Source organism: Arvicanthis niloticus, chromosome 20, assembly GCF_011762505.2.
Source record: "Arvicanthis niloticus isolate mArvNil1 chromosome 20, mArvNil1.pat.X, whole genome shotgun sequence".
Lineage (NCBI taxonomy): Eukaryota > Metazoa > Chordata > Mammalia > Rodentia > Muridae > Arvicanthis > Arvicanthis niloticus.
The window spans coordinates 16,704,311-16,720,739 of NC_047677.1; the positions used below are offsets into that span (position 1 = coordinate 16,704,311).

Here is a 16,429-nt window from a genome sequence, read left to right on the forward strand (position 1 = left end):
GCAAGCTTAAAGCCAGGTTAAGCTACAGACCCTGACTCACAGAAACAAAGGCTAGAGACTTGCTTTTATCGGTAGGGCCCTTGCCCAGCATGTGTAAGGCCCTGGACTTAACTCCCAAACAACAACAATAATAACAACACACACTCACACTACATACCAACCCCCCCACTCCCCACACATACCCACCCCCCCCCACACAACATACTTATTACATACCCACTACACACACACACACACACACACACACACACACACACACACACACACACACCAGCCACACACAATCCCCTCAAATGTACCATTTCTGAGCCAGAAACTCTTAGTTATCTTTAACCTGTTTCTCCACTCATTTTTTCCACTTCACACCTAAGAACCATCCTTGAATCCTTCAGGTTCCTTATCAGCCATCTTTGCCCGTCTCCTGTGCTAGCAAACCGTGTTGACTCTCTGTCCTAAATACAAATGGAATCCTTCTGTTATTTCCTCCCCTTCCCTCCCCTCTTCTGCCCTCCTGTCTGTCCCCTCCCCTTCTTTCCTCTTCCCTCCCCTCCTTTGGCCTCCCTCCCCTCCCCACATTTCACAGTGGGATCAAATCCAGGGCTTTGCATGCCAAATAAGTATTTTGCTACTGAGCTGTACCCTGGGCCCTCCCCACAGCAGTGTGTGCACCTCTCAGGAGCTGCGATGGCCCTGACTCATCTCTATGACGACTATCTCCGCCTGCTGTTCATAGGCAGCATGGTTTACTTATTTTTCCCAGAGGAATTGCTCATGCTGAGGATTTTTTTTTATTGATTCTTTGTGAATTTCACATCATGTACCTTAATCTCACTCACCTTCTCATCCTTTCATAGCTGCCCTCTGCCCTTGCAACCTCCCCCGAAAAGAGAATGAAAAATAAAAATTAAAAAAAAAATACATAAAATAAATAAATGAAAACAAAACAAAAAAGATCTTACCGTGGACAACGTGGACAGCATGCTATTCAGTCTATCCTTTGCCCAAACAGCTTTACTTTGAAATGTTCATTGCAGTGAGTCATTGGTCTGGCTCAGGCCTCTGGCTTCTGCTACACTGTCAATACTGGGTCCTCCCGGGACTCCTCTCAGAGCATCTCTTGTTGCTCTGTGTCATAGGGACCCTGCAGCTTTGTTCTGCAGGACCCGCCCCTTTATGGGCTTTGGTAGTTTAGGTGGGGTAAATGTTGAGGGTGGGCCAGCTCAAAGCCCTGGATCTGGGCTTGGGTGGCAGCTGTCTTGCACCTGAGCCACCAGAGACAGCTCTCCTGCTTTGCTCAGGCAAGGAGTAGGGCCAGTTCTCCTGTCTGTAGCAGCTAGCAAAAAATAGACCAGCTCTCTCCTGCTCATGTTGTGACGGCCAACTCTCTAGCACTGTCCTGGCCAAGGATGGAGTTAGCTTCTGAGTGCTGCAGCTGGTGAGGGGTGGGGCCAGCTCTCCCATACTCACGTCATCAGGGCTAGCTCTCCCACCCTGCAGGTGAGGGTCACAGGCAGCTCTGCAGAGCCCTCAGACATCAGCATGGCTCCCCAGACCAGGGGTGTGCACCCTAGACCAGGGGTGTGTGAATGGCCCATGGATATTAAAACAGACCCCCACTACTGCACAGCATGGACCCAGACATGGGCCTCAGTGTTAGCATGGGCGGGGACAGCAACACAACCTCAGGTGGCAGCACAGATGACTCAGGCCTCCAGTTCTGCCTCTCTTCATAGTGCACACACTATTCCACTTCCCTTCTCTCCCATCTCTCCACCACACACTTTTCTTAGTCAGCGTGGTTCTGCTCTCCCTCACCACATGGTGGCACGTGTGTCCCTCAGCCAGTGTGACTTATATGTTCCAAAGTTAAGTCAGTACGGGAAAGCTGTCGACCTGAGCAAGTCAGCTACCCCACCTATGAACTGCTGCAGCTCATGAAGGGGCAGGTCCTGCAGAACAAAGCTGCAGGGTCCCTGTGACACAGGGCAACAAGAGGAGCTCTGAGAGGAGTCCACTATTGACCAGTGTCTCACTGCAGTGAGCGTTTGCAAGTGAAGCTGTGTGGACAGAGGAGTGTACTGTGTGACACACCGTGACACACCGTGACACACCACACAGCTTCCATAGCAAGAGTTGTCACAAGGGCTGAGGGCAGATACGAGTGGACAGAAAGATGAGTGGGATTGGGGTACATGATGTGAAATTCACAAAGAATCACTACAGTGTTTATAAATTTAAACATAATTTAAAAAAAAAATAAATAAAATAAATAAAAAATAAATAAAGTTAAATCAGTTTTATCACTCCTCTCTACAAAACAAATAGAAACAAAGACACTTCCTGGGATTTTCATTACTTTTAAAATCAAATCCCCCCCATGACCTGAGAACATGGGCGGTGGCTCCATCTGTCAGGAATCCTCGTCTCTTTCCATTCTTCCCACGATGCCCGTCCCCTGGGCTCCACCCTGTCATCGTCTAGTTTTGCTCAGCTTGGTTCCCTTCAGGTCTTTGCAGTTAGGTCTGTAGACCACACCCTCCGCCCTTCCTAACAACCACACCCTGTCCCTGGCTCCTCCCATCACACACACACACACACACACACACACACACACACACACACACACACGGAAACACCAGCTTCTTACTAAATTATAAAACTCCAACAGCCAGGTTCTTGTCAACCTTGTATCTACAACAGTGAACATAGAATGACTTGTTTCTTTTCCATTAAACATATTATGTGTCAATTTTAGAAAGTACAGTGTATCTCACAAATAAATCATAATCCCTACCCCCAGAGACCGCCAGTCGCTCATGTTTAGGCAAACACGATTGTACGGCTTCTGTTGCACACATGATTTATAGCCTGCTCTTTCCTTTTTCGATGATGTGAATACGTTTTATGATGCTAACTGTTCTTCTACAACATGGTTGCTTAGTGACGTTATGGCGCCTTATCCTTTAGAAGTGCTGTTATTTAGTTATTCCTATTGTATGTCTGGGATGCTCCTGAGCAAACGCCTTTGAACACAGCCCTTTGCTCGTCTCTTATCTTTACTTGTGTGAAGTTTAGAAGCACATTTCAGGTCAGAGTCTTAATGCAGTAGTCCGACCACTGACAAGATGACGGACAGAAGCCTAAGGGGTCAAAGGTTTACTTGAGCCCATTTCTCTGTAGGGTTTGTCTGTGTTTGTTTGGCCCTGTGTGCTTCGGCACAGTGTCACTGTAGGTGAGATGCACCTTCCCTCTAAGCAGAGGAGGGGAGAGGAAGCAGACACGCAGGACAGTTCCTAAGAACATGTCCCTGTGACCTGCTCCTACAAAAAAGCCCACTGCCTACTTTTTTTCCACCACAAATAATGCCATAGTGTCTGGAAGAGCCTGGCAGACAAGCTCAGGTGTGCTTTCCTAATCTAGGAGCCTCTCAGTCCAGGCAGATTGACAGTCAAGCTGGTCCACAGGCTCAGTGTCTTAGTTTCAGTTTTATTGCTATAAGAGACCCTATGACTATGGCAACTCTTTTTTTTTTTTTTTTTGGTTTTTGGTTTTTCGAGACAGAGTTTCTCTGTGTAACCCTGGCTGTCCTGGAACTCATTTTGTAGACCAGGCTGGCCTCGAACTCAGGAATCCACCTGCCTCTGCCTCCCAAGTGCTGGGATTAAAGGCATGTGACACCACTGCCCAGCTCTGCCTCCTTCTTAGTCCTTCGCTTTCAGAAACTGGTTCTCATGAATATCTGTGGAAAACTTGAATATCGAGGGACAAGAACGGCAAGAAGGAAATGAGGGGGGAGGGATACGGGGGTCGAGGAGGAGAAAGTGTGGAATGGAAAGGGCAGGTGTGAGGAGAGTTTCAGTGTGCTTGTTTACTGCCAAGCATAACGAGGAAAAGGGCACAGGACACGTGCCAGTCAGTTGTCACTTGGTAGCACGGTGTGGGAGGACAGTGTTGAGGTGGCAGGCACGTTGGGTAAGGCTGTTGTTCATGTGCCGCTGGCTTCCTTGTCACAGAGGAGGCTGGTCTTGCAGCTGAGGGGCAGCAGTGTTGTCACCAGCCCCTCTGCTGAAGGAAGGGCGCTTGGACTGGGAGCCATGCAGTGACTTGGTCGAGCTCACACAGCAGGATGTCTGTAGGAACTGGATCATTTTCTCCCCCATTGCCCCACTTGTGGTTCTAACAAAGTGTGGTGTTTACTTGAGATAAGCTAATAAGTCCTGAGGGTATTTTTTATTTTCAAAATGAAACCACTCTAAATATAGTGTGACTTTTAAGCTAACATTCAAGAAGCAGTCTCTGTCCCCTGTCCCCTGTCCCCTGTCCCCTGTGCTATGAGAGGCTCAGGTGAGAGGGAAGCACCAATCAGAAGCAAGGCTTTTAGTCTCCTCAGAATGTGCATGACAGGGTTTGTGTATGTGTGTATGAAATCTGAAATATAAATGTGTCTTCTTTAGAGATCTGTTTTAGGAAGCTACAGTTGGACCCGTATCATCTGAGATGTCCTCCTGGGCAAACTGCATCAGTTTTCTGAAATCTATTTTTTTTTGTTTGTTTGTTTTCTTAGATGCTGACAGACAAGACTCCATCAACCTGTTCTTGGGTGTTTTCCACCCCACAGAAGGAAAACCTCATCTCTGGGAACTCCCCACAGACTTTTACCTGCATCACAAAAACACCATGAGCCTTTTGCCCCCCAGAAGGAGGTGAGTATCTGGTCCCCCTAGTCTACCACTTAAACTCAGAGTTGGCACTGGGTTGGATAACTGTTTCATGACGTGAGCACATAGCCTGAAGCTCAGTCTCAGCGTGTGTGCTGTGGCTTGGTGATGTCTGGCAAATCATGATTGGTAGCTGGTCGGTACATCTCCAGGATGTATCTGGATGTGGGATGTGGGATGTGGGATGTGGTGCAGAGCCCCTAAAGCAAGCCAGCCACTGCAGTCTTGAGTGTTTCCTACAACCGAGAGAGAAATCCGAGACTGAGGAGACTGTCTTGGACTGTGATGGCTGAGCAGTGCTTACTTTGTTACACTAAAGTCGTAAAATGTTTTCCAATGTTCTCTCTTCCAACATAAATGGTTCTGGGTTAACAGTCCAAACATGAGCCCAGAGCAGTGACTATTGGCAGATAGCCCCTCCTGCCAATCTGGCCTTCTGGAGGCATTCACCGGTGCAGGCCGTTTGGTTATAGTTTAAATCAGTGGTAATACTCTCAAATGAGCCATGCATGGGCGTACTTGCCTGTGATCGTGGAGCTGTACATGGAGGTGCTTGCCTTTAATCATAGCACTAATATGGCTGAGGTGCTGGGATTACTGCAAGTTTAGAGCAGCCTGGAGTCCACAGTGGTGTGTGTTAACCTTTAGCCCATAAGATTTTTCTGAAAAGAGCCGTTTCCCCAGAGCAGTTTAATATGGTATCCGTTTAATATGGGGGAGCATACATGTTGTGTGAATTTGAGTTGGAGTTCTATAGGTGTGTAGCGTGAGGCGATTTCTGTGACCTCTCTGACCCTCATTTTCCACATGTGCAAGATGCAAATGGCTGGGTTGCACACCCCACAGTTGTCGTCATGAGAACTGAGCTACCAGGCTCCTCCGTGTTCTAAGTGAGGAGCCCTGTGCTGATGTGCTGACCTGTGCCTCCTGAGCAGTATATAGGGAGGGGGACCATAGCTCGTTGTCCCTGAAAACATGTAGTGACATCAGATCTCCCATAGTGCTCTCTTCTCACGGCCTCTGGTAGATACAACACAGTTGCTCTAACAGTACTCTGAACTATTGCCAGCCTGTCCTCATTGTGAGCATGGAGCACAGACCACAGACAATCTAACTGCTAACACTGGGAATGTCTGTGCTGCTGCAGGAATATTTAAAATGTTAGCAAAGCCTCAGGCTTTGCACTTTCGTTCATTGGCTCATATTAGAATAAATATCTTAACTCATGATTGTTCTCTCTCAATGGAGCTCTGTGCGTTTTAAAATTAGTTATTGTTCATAAACGATTATTCATTACCAATCTTACTGACAAAAGTTTTGAATTAATTATGCTTTATGAAGTGTGTGTGAACATTTGCACTTAGTTGCTGGTAACCGACCAGAGGTAAATATGGTTGGTTTCTGAAATGTTGCATCACCCAGTACTGAAACAATTAATGTACATGGAAACAACCAACACCCCATTCTCTGCTGCAGCAACGATCTACGTATTTACAGGTATAAAGTTGCTTGCTTACCTTCGTTACACAATTGAAGCAGATGGTTGGGGGGGGGTGGGGGGCCTATGTGTGGGAACAAAAGGAAGCTGGTGTTACAGCCCATATCCTAAAATAGGAAACTGAGGTACAGAGAGACTGCGCTGTGGCTGAGACTATTCAGCAAGAGCAGTTACAACGCAGTAGTTTCTGACGTGGAAAACAGTTTTATCGAGGTAGCTAATGGGGCTCCTGCTGTACTTGGTCATTCTCTGAGGTGTCAGACAGAGCCTGTTTGATTTAAATCACCAGTTGTCACTGCTCATAAACAGAGCTTGTCACTTTAAGGTGCGGTTAGTGTTTAGGTTGGGATAGTTTAGTGTCACCCAGCTATATAGGTGATTTTGATGACTGTTAAATCAGGATAATTCCCACGATAAATGAACAGTTAAACCAGAAGCGATAATCAGACAAGTGTGGGGCTCAGCATGGCTCACGTGGTGCTGAGTTCGAATCTTGAGAACAGGCACTGGTGTGGTTGCTGACCCCTGAGACTCTGTTTTCCCATCAGCGGAAAGGAGACGGCGCTAGATCTTACAAGGCTTTTAATAACTAATTAATTACTCTCTCATTTATTATATCTGATTGCAGTTTCCCCTCTCTCCTACCCTCCCAGTCTCTCTCGCCTCCCCTGTCCTCCACATCCACATCCTCCTCCATTTCTCTTGAGAACAGGGCAGGTCTCCTAGGGATGAACAAGTTATAAGACTAGTCCCCTGCCCTCATATTAAGGCCAGAAGAAGCACCCCAGCAGGAGAAGAAGAGTCCCAGGAGCAGGCAAAAGAGTCAGAGACACCCCTACTTCCATGTTAGGAGTCCCACAGGAAGACACAGCTACACAACCATTACATTGTTGCAGGAGACATTTAAAATGGCAGCATTCAATCTGGCTTTTCTTAATCAGCCGCCATGTTCCCGACTAGCCTAGGCCTGTGGCCAGGAGCGGAGGCGGTACTGTCACCGCTCAGCTCAGGCCATCTGCTCAGGTGGTCAGAGACACCGGCCCTGTCACCCGCAAGATGCCAGCGTGGGAGATGGCTCTGCCAGTCTTTCATGCTCTCTCCACAAGGTTGAGCTGAGCCCAGACCATCCCACCATCCATGTGGGCTCGGTACAAATGAGACTCTAATGCTTAGATTATGCAAAGGCTTTATATGTTTGGTAATGATCAATAACAAGATGCCCACACAGAGGTGTAGCCCCAATCCCCAACCTAGATATATCAACTACCTTTGACTGCTAGAGACAGGTACACGTCCGCTTCCATGTTCTCCCACCCTCTCTCTCTTCTCTCCCTCTGACTTCTTCCTTCTTTCTTCTTCCTTTCCTTACTCTTCCTCTTCCTCTCCTTACTCCTCCTCTTCCTCTCCTTACTCCTCCCACCTTAGCTCCTCCCAACTTATGGGGAAAACTCCCTGCTACATTACATGTATGCAGAGGACCTAGTGAGTCAGACCATGCAGACTCTGTGATTGCTGCTTCAGGCTCTTGGGGCCCTGCGAACCTTGCTCAGTTAATTCCGTGGGCCATGTTCTTATGGGGTTCTTGACCCCTCTAGCTCCTACAATCCTTGTCAGTGAAGACCCCCAAACTCGGGAGTCCCTTCCTGAAGTCTCAGGAAATCACGACCACCCAAAAACCACAAGAAACCATACCTGGATGCAATCAGCAGAGGTTTATTAGGGAAGAAAGCTGGCAGCCAGTGGTCTAACTACACACTCGCGCAGGAGTAGAGTTCGACCCCGCCAGCCAGTCTGAGGAGGGTTTTAAAGGGAAAAAACACAAACCAGGGGAGTGGGAAGGGGGGGTGAGGGGTTGTCAAGGATACAAAACATAAAAATAGTGGAACATTTCAGAGGTACTCACCCTAAATGATTAGAGTCATGTGAAAATCACTCTGCACACTCATTCCTTTGAAATGTAGTTCTACCATGTCATTACCAACTATTTCAGGTTAACTATTTTCACTTATTCCGGCTATAGCCCCACCTAGATGGCTTGCATCTTTCTCTGTGGTCAGGAATGTGTCTTCCTGCTTTTTGGGCTTTCCCCACCCACAGCTGGGGTCTACTCCCTGAGGCTTGAGGAATGTAATCCAGTAAGTGTCCTCTGATTCAGGGATAATGTCCTCTACCCAGAATGTGTCCTGGGGCAGTGAAAATCTTACATTCAGTTCCGCTTTCTGGAACTTACATTCTTTTGCTCAGGTCTAGGGTAAAGAAAAAGCATATATATATATATATATATATATATATATATAGATGATATATATATATATATATATATATGATCTTTATAATATTTCACTCTACAGTCAGCATCCTCTGACAAGACTCCCCAAGCTCCGCCTGCTATTGGCTGTGGGTCTGTGCATCTGCTCCCATCACTTGCTGGATGAAGCTCTGATGACAGTTGGGCACGGCATCCATCTATGAGTATAGTAGAATATCATTAGGAACCATTTCATTTACTCCCCCAGCCCCGAGTTGTGTTTGGTTCTATCATAGGTCTCTGAGCTATTTAGCCTCCGGTTTCTCCGGTTTCAGGCAGTGTCAGGGGTGGCATGGGTCTCAAGCTGTATCAGTCATCGGTTGGCCATTCCCACATGTCTGTGCCACCTTTACCCCAGCACATCTTTCAGGCAGGACAAATTGTAGGTTGACGGTTTTGTGGCTGACTGGTGTCCCAGTCCCTCCAATGGAAGCCTGCCTGGTTACAGGAGATGGCCATAATGCATAAGTGAGAAACACAAACATGGAGGAACTGGGCCCTGGTACACTTCCCAATGGTTGACACCCAAGTCATCTTTCACAGTCTGTCAACTGCTCTGGTTCTGCTTCCTAATCAGGAGAGCTGTGCTTCCCTGGGCATCAGATGAGGTCATTAAAACCTTAGCTCCTTATCAGGAGAGCTGTGCTTCCCTGGGCATCAGATGAGGTCATTAAAACCTTAGCACACAGAGGCCTGCTGCTGTTCATATTGCTCTTGTTCTCCAAGGAAATATTTTCTACTTTTAAGCATTTACTAAAAATCATAGAGGATGCCTATAAAATCTGGAAACTTGGGCACTGTTTCATCATTTGTATGATGAAATAACAATGAACACTTAATTATGTATTCATCTGTGTTTTCAAACTTGGTGGCTGTCCTGTTCTTATACTGTGTTTACCAATGATGTAATGTTTTTACTGATAACAGGGAGGGACATAGAACCCACTCTAGTAACAGCCTCTGTTACTCTGAACCCCACCTGTGCTGGAGTGCTCAAACCATTTGCTGAACCTTTGCTCAAAGCCTGGTCAATATGTCATGTATGACCTCAGATGCCAGTGAAGTGTTTATATAGTCCCCAGCCTGTTTTTAGATATTACACATTAATTATTTCATTTAATTTTAAAGTAGGGAGATTTTTCTGGCCCTGTTCACAGTCTGGTATGTGAGTTTCCTGTCTATCCAGAGTCGTCATCTTTCCTATGTCTGGCAAGCCTAGGTTTGTGTCCCTAATGTGCCCCCTGTAAGGAGCTGGTTGTTGGCACTATCACTTACACAGTTGTTTCTCGCTTTGTGCCAAGATCTACTTCACTGAAATCTTATATGCTTACCCTCCTCAGCCCACCAAGCCCTGTGTGTTCAGTTGATATTAACATCTATCCTAAGTTTGTGGCCGTGTCTGCGGTAGTGGTCACAGGTTGGTCTGATTTTTGCCAGTGATTGTGAGACCTGTGGGCCACCTCTCAGTATCTGCGGTGTCTGCTCACCATTGAGTGTAAGACTCTGTTCGTACTGTAGCTGTTCTTAGTGTTGCTCCCTTATCCGCGAGAAGTACCGCATCCTTAACTAGATCATGCGGCCATATGGTCACCATTCTGCTCATGCAGTGGTAAGTATGCACTTGAGGAAGTATGCCTGCTTCCTCAAGAAAGGAAAGGTCGTTAAGTGCATCCTTGTTGTTAGCTAAATATTCTTGTCATATTAAGAAGTCTATAAAATACTTCTTCAGATTTAATCAGCTGGCCATCTTCATCACATCTTGGATGAAGAAAGCTGAGTAAAATCAGTGGTGTGTTGTCCATCCAATACCATGGCACACTTCCTGGTTGGGATCCGTTAGCAGTTGTGAGTTTTAAGGATGCTAGTGCCTTGTCCGTGGTTCACAGACATTGGCTTCTTTGTTCATGTTCATATATCTTGTTTCTAGGAACTCTCAGGGAGCTAGGAGAGTTAAAGATGACCCGTCTTAAATTTCCCTTTGATCGAAGTCACCCAGTGGAATTCAGCACTCCCACTTCTAGGGGCTGAAAAGAAGAGAATGATTTATGGGGTACTGTACACAAAGGAAGAAGTTCTCCAACATTCAGTCTCCTGTTCTGTGGTCCCTTGCCCCAAGGCAGTTTCATGCCCTGTGCAGACATCTCTGTGAATGCGTCTGGTGACAGATGGATGTGTAAGATTGTCCTCGTCCTCACTTGGCCTCTCAGCCTCTCCGTCTCAGTCCATCCTCTTCAGGGCATGTCTTTCCATGGGCCCCTTTATTTCTGAGACACACCCAGGACTTAGGTTTTTCAGAAAATATTTTTAAATCCTTTTATATTACTTAAGGAAACACACTTTAGTAATATGGTTTTAAAACCTGTGGCCTGGTCTCAACTCACTGAAACAAAGGGATTTCTTAATTCTAGTTGTCCCTCTGTCTTAGTTAACTTTTCTGTCGCTGTGAAGAGACATTACGACCAAGGCAACTTATAAAATAAAACAAGTCATTTAATTCGGGCTTGCTTACGATTTAAGAAAGTGCCTCTGTGACCATCATGGCAGGGAACATGGCAGCAAGCAGACAGGCAGAGCTGAAGCTGAGAGCTTATATCTGATTCACAGCAAGAGGCAGAGGATGGGGGAGAGAGGGAGAGCAGAAGAGACAGAGGGAGAGCAGGGAGACTGGGCCTCTCCTGGCTTTTGAAACCTCAAACTCCTCCCACAGTGACATACCTCCTCCAACCAGGCTACCTGTAATGTTTCCTAAAACAGATCACCAACCAGAAACCAAGCATTCAAATATATGAGCCTGTGGGGACCATTCCCATCCAAGCCACCACATCTGTATAGTGTGTCTACATTAAGACTCATTCCTTAGACAATGCTTGTTTTTTTGCCTAAGCTCGCAAATTGTAGGCAACATAATTTTAGTGAGTTCCTTATAGATTGTCTGATATCTTCTCTACTGTCTTCCCTTGCCTGGGTTAGGTCATCAGAGTAGAAGATACACCGGGCAGTGGTGGCGCACGCCTTTAATCTCAGCACTTGGGAGGCAGAGGCAGGTAGATTTCTGAGTTCAAGGTCAGCCTGGTCTGCAGAGTGAGTTCTAGGACAGCCAGGGCTATACAGAGAAACCCTGTCTCGAAAAACCAAAAAACAAAACAAAACAAAACAAAACAAAAACAGAGTAGAAGATATACATACTCTGCCTTATGTGCACTGGGTCCTGTCACGCCCCACCCTTCTAACAGGTGACCTGTGTCCTTCTCTAACCTAATTCTCTGCCCAAACAAGTAAATGGAATTAGTTTAAATGTGGCTTATTTGAGTGTGAATTTATCTTTTTAGATTACTCACAACCTGTCTCTATGGAAGACCTGATTCTCTGGCTTTGCGGGGCTGAGGTTCCCTTGGCCGCCTTGTAGTTGTTGAGACCTGTGTTCCTCTCGCTTTGGGCATCGGGAATGAGTTACCCACTTCTGAGGAAGTAAGATTTGGATCCCACCCGCACCAAGACGCTTGACTAGAGATGGTCTACTGCTTACTCCTTTCTTCCTCTGTACATGCTCCCTCTTACCTGTGTACCGTTGGTTTCAGTGTGGCTCCTTGAACGCTTAGGGCAGTGTCTGATACAGTATAAGTGATCCATAAATGTCAAGCAATTGAATTAAGTCCCTACAAGCAGCAAGCTTACCTCTTCTCTGTTCTTTTCATGTTCCTGGTTCTCGCAGTTGAGAAGGCAGCTTGGAAAAGGTTCTTCAGTATCACCCGGTGGCTTGTAAAAACGTCGGGAATCCCGGGCCAGTCTTCTGACTCAGATTTGATTTGTAGGAATAACTGGGCACAGAAGATATGGACAAAAAACCCAATCAGACTCCAGGAAGGCTTTTCCTTTGACAGCACCACTCATAGCCCAGTGTTCCAGGCCTCCTGCTCCTCTGCCTGTCCTTCCCAGTGGGTTGAGCTTGCCATCTCTAGGGGATACCCTGCCTGTAGCATCTGGATGCTTCTCCATTTTATTTTTTCATAATTAGGAATACTCAAGATCATAAATCAGCATTTTTATCTTTTAAAACCTATCATATTAATTTTTCTTTGTATTATTTTGGGCCATAGGCTTTATTTTTAAACTATTGGAAATCTGACTTTCTTTTAAATTTATATGTCTTATTTCACTTTCTAGCTCGTACAGATTTTGACAGAGCTCTTTCTTCTCCTGGAATCTCTATTTCATTAGAATTTGATATACATTTAAATTCTGGGTCTCAGGTCTTGTTCCAGTTATATATATATATATATATATATATATATATATATATATATATATGTCAGAGCTGAGTCTCCCAGCAGAAGGCCAGACAGTTGAAGTTCCCTGCCCTGAAGCTGGCCTGTGCACATAAGAGCCCACGTTCTCACCTAAAATGAACAGCGCTCGCTCATGCTGTGCCCTAAGGAGACTTTTTTAAGAACTGTTCACTTTACTCCCTGATGATTTCACTGAACTATACACACTCATCCCAGGGCAGCAGAAAAGCAACCTTAGCTCTCAATAACTAGACTTGGGTCATGGCTCACTGTTCTCCGGGTGACACTGTCTCTGGAGGAGTCACCTCGAGTCTGCATAGCTTATGAGGGTCTGTTTTTTTAGCTAAAACTAAACAAGAGATTTGGCAGTTTGCAAATCTCTGGTGGAGATGAAGCAGGAAAGGCACGTGAAGCAGCTCAGCATATGAAGACCTACTGTGCCCAAAGCAATTCAGTGTATGAAGACCTATTATGTCCAAAGCTCTCCAAATGTGTTATCACAGGAGAAGAAAGGACCTTTAAGGAGAAGGTCGAGGTTTTTATTTGGTGACTTCTAGAAAGCCAGCATTTATGTTTGGTCACCTTGTCCCTTTGACTATTACAGTTATACTTACTGGTGGACACCAGAGGTGGTGAAGCATTTGCCGCTGCCGTACGATGAAGGTGAGTCCCTGCCTGTCTTCCACATTTTCTACCATGTATTTTGAGGCTATTCCTAAAAAGGCTTAAAGCATTAAAGCTTTTGATGCGCTATTTTATAGAAGAAGCTGACTCATTGTTATGTTGCTGTTTTGATAGGGGACCATACGTCTCTTAGCATATTCTAGGAGGAGATGATTAGACTTCCTTTTATGTGAGCAGGCCCCGCCCCCTGTGCTGTGGCTTATACTTAGTAGATAAGCAGTGCAAACATTTGGTTGACATAATGATTCATTTTGAATAAGGACTGATTATATTACATATTAAATTTTTCTATGATGTTTTGGAGAGATGGAGAGGAAGTAAGGATACATTTATAAATAGAAATTAAATTTTTTCTATAGTTAAGCAGCAAAAAGGTACATATGTGTATATGTACATGTATATGTATATATATGTATGTATGTATTATGTATGTATGTATATTCCAATCACATTGAAACCAAATTTTATTAATGTGTGAGAAAGGCAGGAGAAATTATATAAAGGAATACACTAAAATGTAAACTGTACATTGGAATAGCGTTTCCAAGTTTAAGTAGATAGAGTGCAGTCCCCACTCTGTGACTATATTGGTAATTTATTATTTTGACCTTAGACAACCAATTTACCATTTGTAAAAGTGTAAGCAGGCCATGAGTCTGTTTAATCTATGCTCCTGCATCTGAACTTCGGGTGGGGAAGTTCAGAACAGGTTACCAAGGTTACTAGATTATTAATTCATCCCCCAAGTATGTGCAACTTGGAACTCTGGACAAAATCATTAATAATATTGCTAAGGTGGATTGGTTGTTTTAGAGAAAGGAAAACACGTTATTTATTTTATGTTTGTATGGCCGTGTGCCTGTATGGGGATCTGTGCCGTGGATCATGTGTGGAGATCAGGGAATCCTTCATACAGGTTCTCAGGTGGAGCTCAGATCATTAGACTTGGCTGCAAAGCACCTTTACCTGCTGAGCCGCCAGCCTGGCTCGGACAGGGCTTTACCCATGAATAGGATTAATAGGATGTGAACGGCAGCAGAGACTTAGTGAAGAGCTGCAGTTGGTTTGATTAAGGTAGGCTGCAGAAGGGAGGGATTGAAGAGTAAAAATTAAGGGAACAAGTAATTAAATTCCTGAAGTAACTCTGCTCCTGCCTTGGACTTCCAAAAGGACTCTTGAACTGTTACGGGCAGGTGTGCATTGTTCGTTGTGCAGGAGTCTCTTTCCTGAGTAACGCTGGTACTGGAGCTGAGAAAGCCCGGTCAGTGCTGTGTCCACACAGGCTGTGACAAGGCCGTCTATGGACACTCGTGGTGTTGCACACTTGTGTGCCGGAGGTACTCTATTGGTGATTTAGTAACAGCAAGTTGTGTTTCTCAGTTATCTGTGCTGCAAACTTGAAGAAGTTGATGGTGAAGAAATTCCACCGATGGGAAGAAGAGATTGATATTCACAATGAGTTCTTCCGGCCCTATGAATTGAGTAGTTTTGATGACACCTTTTGCTTGGCCATGACAAGTTCAGCACGGTATGTCGTGGGTACCTCAAAACTGTAAGCACTGGGAAACTCACAGTTCTCTAGTTAGCAGAGGTAGGTCTGTTCTGCAAGCTGCTCAGAGACGGGGCCCCGAGTCAGAATGCCTCCTATGATGGGGAGCCTCCTGTGATGGGGAGCCTCCTGTGATGGGGAGCTCCCTCATTACCAACTGGGTTAATTGCTCTTACTGATAAATTGAAATCTCTCCCCCTGCTAGCTGTAATTTGCCATTTAGAATCAACTCAGTATTTTTTACTCCCCTCTCTCCCCTCCCTCCCCCCTCCCCTCCTCTCCCCTCCCCTCCCTTTCACTTCCTCCCTCTCTCCCCTTCCCTCCTGTCCCACCCTTCCTCCTCCAATGGTGTTAATAGCTAAGTTAGAGTAACTCAAGCTTATCTAATGCAGATTTTCTCCACTAGGCGCATCACAGGCTTCCTATTGTTAGAGACACTAAGTAGCCACAGCCTTGTGCTCAGGGACCGGTTTTAAACAGCTAGATGGCCAACAGAAAATACACACAAATGTGAAAACGTAGCCTTGAATAGATGGCCTAAAGGACACTCATTTACAGCGAGAGAAAACTAAAGACAGAGGAGCCCAGTTCAGGCCTGCTGAACCTCTCCTGGAGCATGAGAACTGGGTGACTCAGGCTTGCTCTGCTCCTTACACATGTCTGGGAGTGCCTGTAGCAGCAGTGGGAGTGGGGGTTTGTGGCTACACGTACATTTTAGTGAGTAAGCAAATTCACACTCTGCAGATACTTTCTTCTTTTTCCTCTTCCTCTTCTTTTTCTCCTCCTCCTCCTCCTTCTCTTCTTCTTCATCTTCTTCCCTCTTGCTCCATCTCCCTATATATTTAGCAACAAAGAAAAATGCAATTGCATGGCCAAGACATTTTTCAGACTATTAAATAGACATGGTCTGCTGTCACAGGTCTATCAACTCAGCATTGGGCGGCAGAGGCAAGGACATTGTGTGCTTATGGCCACTCTGGGATATGAAGTGAGCTCAAGGCCAGCTTTGTCTATGCAGTAAGACCTTGTCTCGGGAAAACAGAACAGAAAAATAATAAGATAAAATATGGTGGACATTTTTCAGACAGATCCAAGATTACTTTATTTTTTTCCAGGGGCTGGGGGTGTAGCATCCAGGCACAGTGTGGGAGAAATACCCACCAAAAGCCCGGGATCTTAGCAGAACTCACAGAACTACTGCCCCGTTGGCCCAATTGTGAAGTGCCTGGCTTCTGCGGTGACAGGAAGGGACTTGGGCTTAGCTCACTGAGTGGACATTAGGTCAGCTTTGATGTGAGGCGTCCTCACAGTGGTATGTGAATGAGCCCCGGTCTAATGAGGTAGATGCTGCTGTGTAATTCATGTCCCTGTTCTTTGATCATTAAA

At 45.6% G+C, this 16,429-nt stretch overlaps 1 protein-coding gene across 2 annotated transcripts in view; it reads left to right on the forward strand.

Annotated features, from left to right (window-relative positions):
- The window catches only part of Fig4 (FIG4 phosphoinositide 5-phosphatase), a 111,862-nt gene that overhangs the window by 53,710 nt on the left and 41,723 nt on the right, over nt 1-16,429 (forward strand). For both annotated transcript variants that reach the window (XM_034524793.2, XM_076917075.1), the window contains 3 exons: nt 4,565-4,703; nt 13,415-13,473; nt 14,875-15,022. In XM_034524793.2, coding sequence (XP_034380684.1) covers nt 4,565-4,703; nt 13,415-13,473; nt 14,875-15,022 — 346 coding nt within the window. The remainder of the gene's footprint in view (nt 1-4,564; nt 4,704-13,414; nt 13,474-14,874; nt 15,023-16,429) is intronic.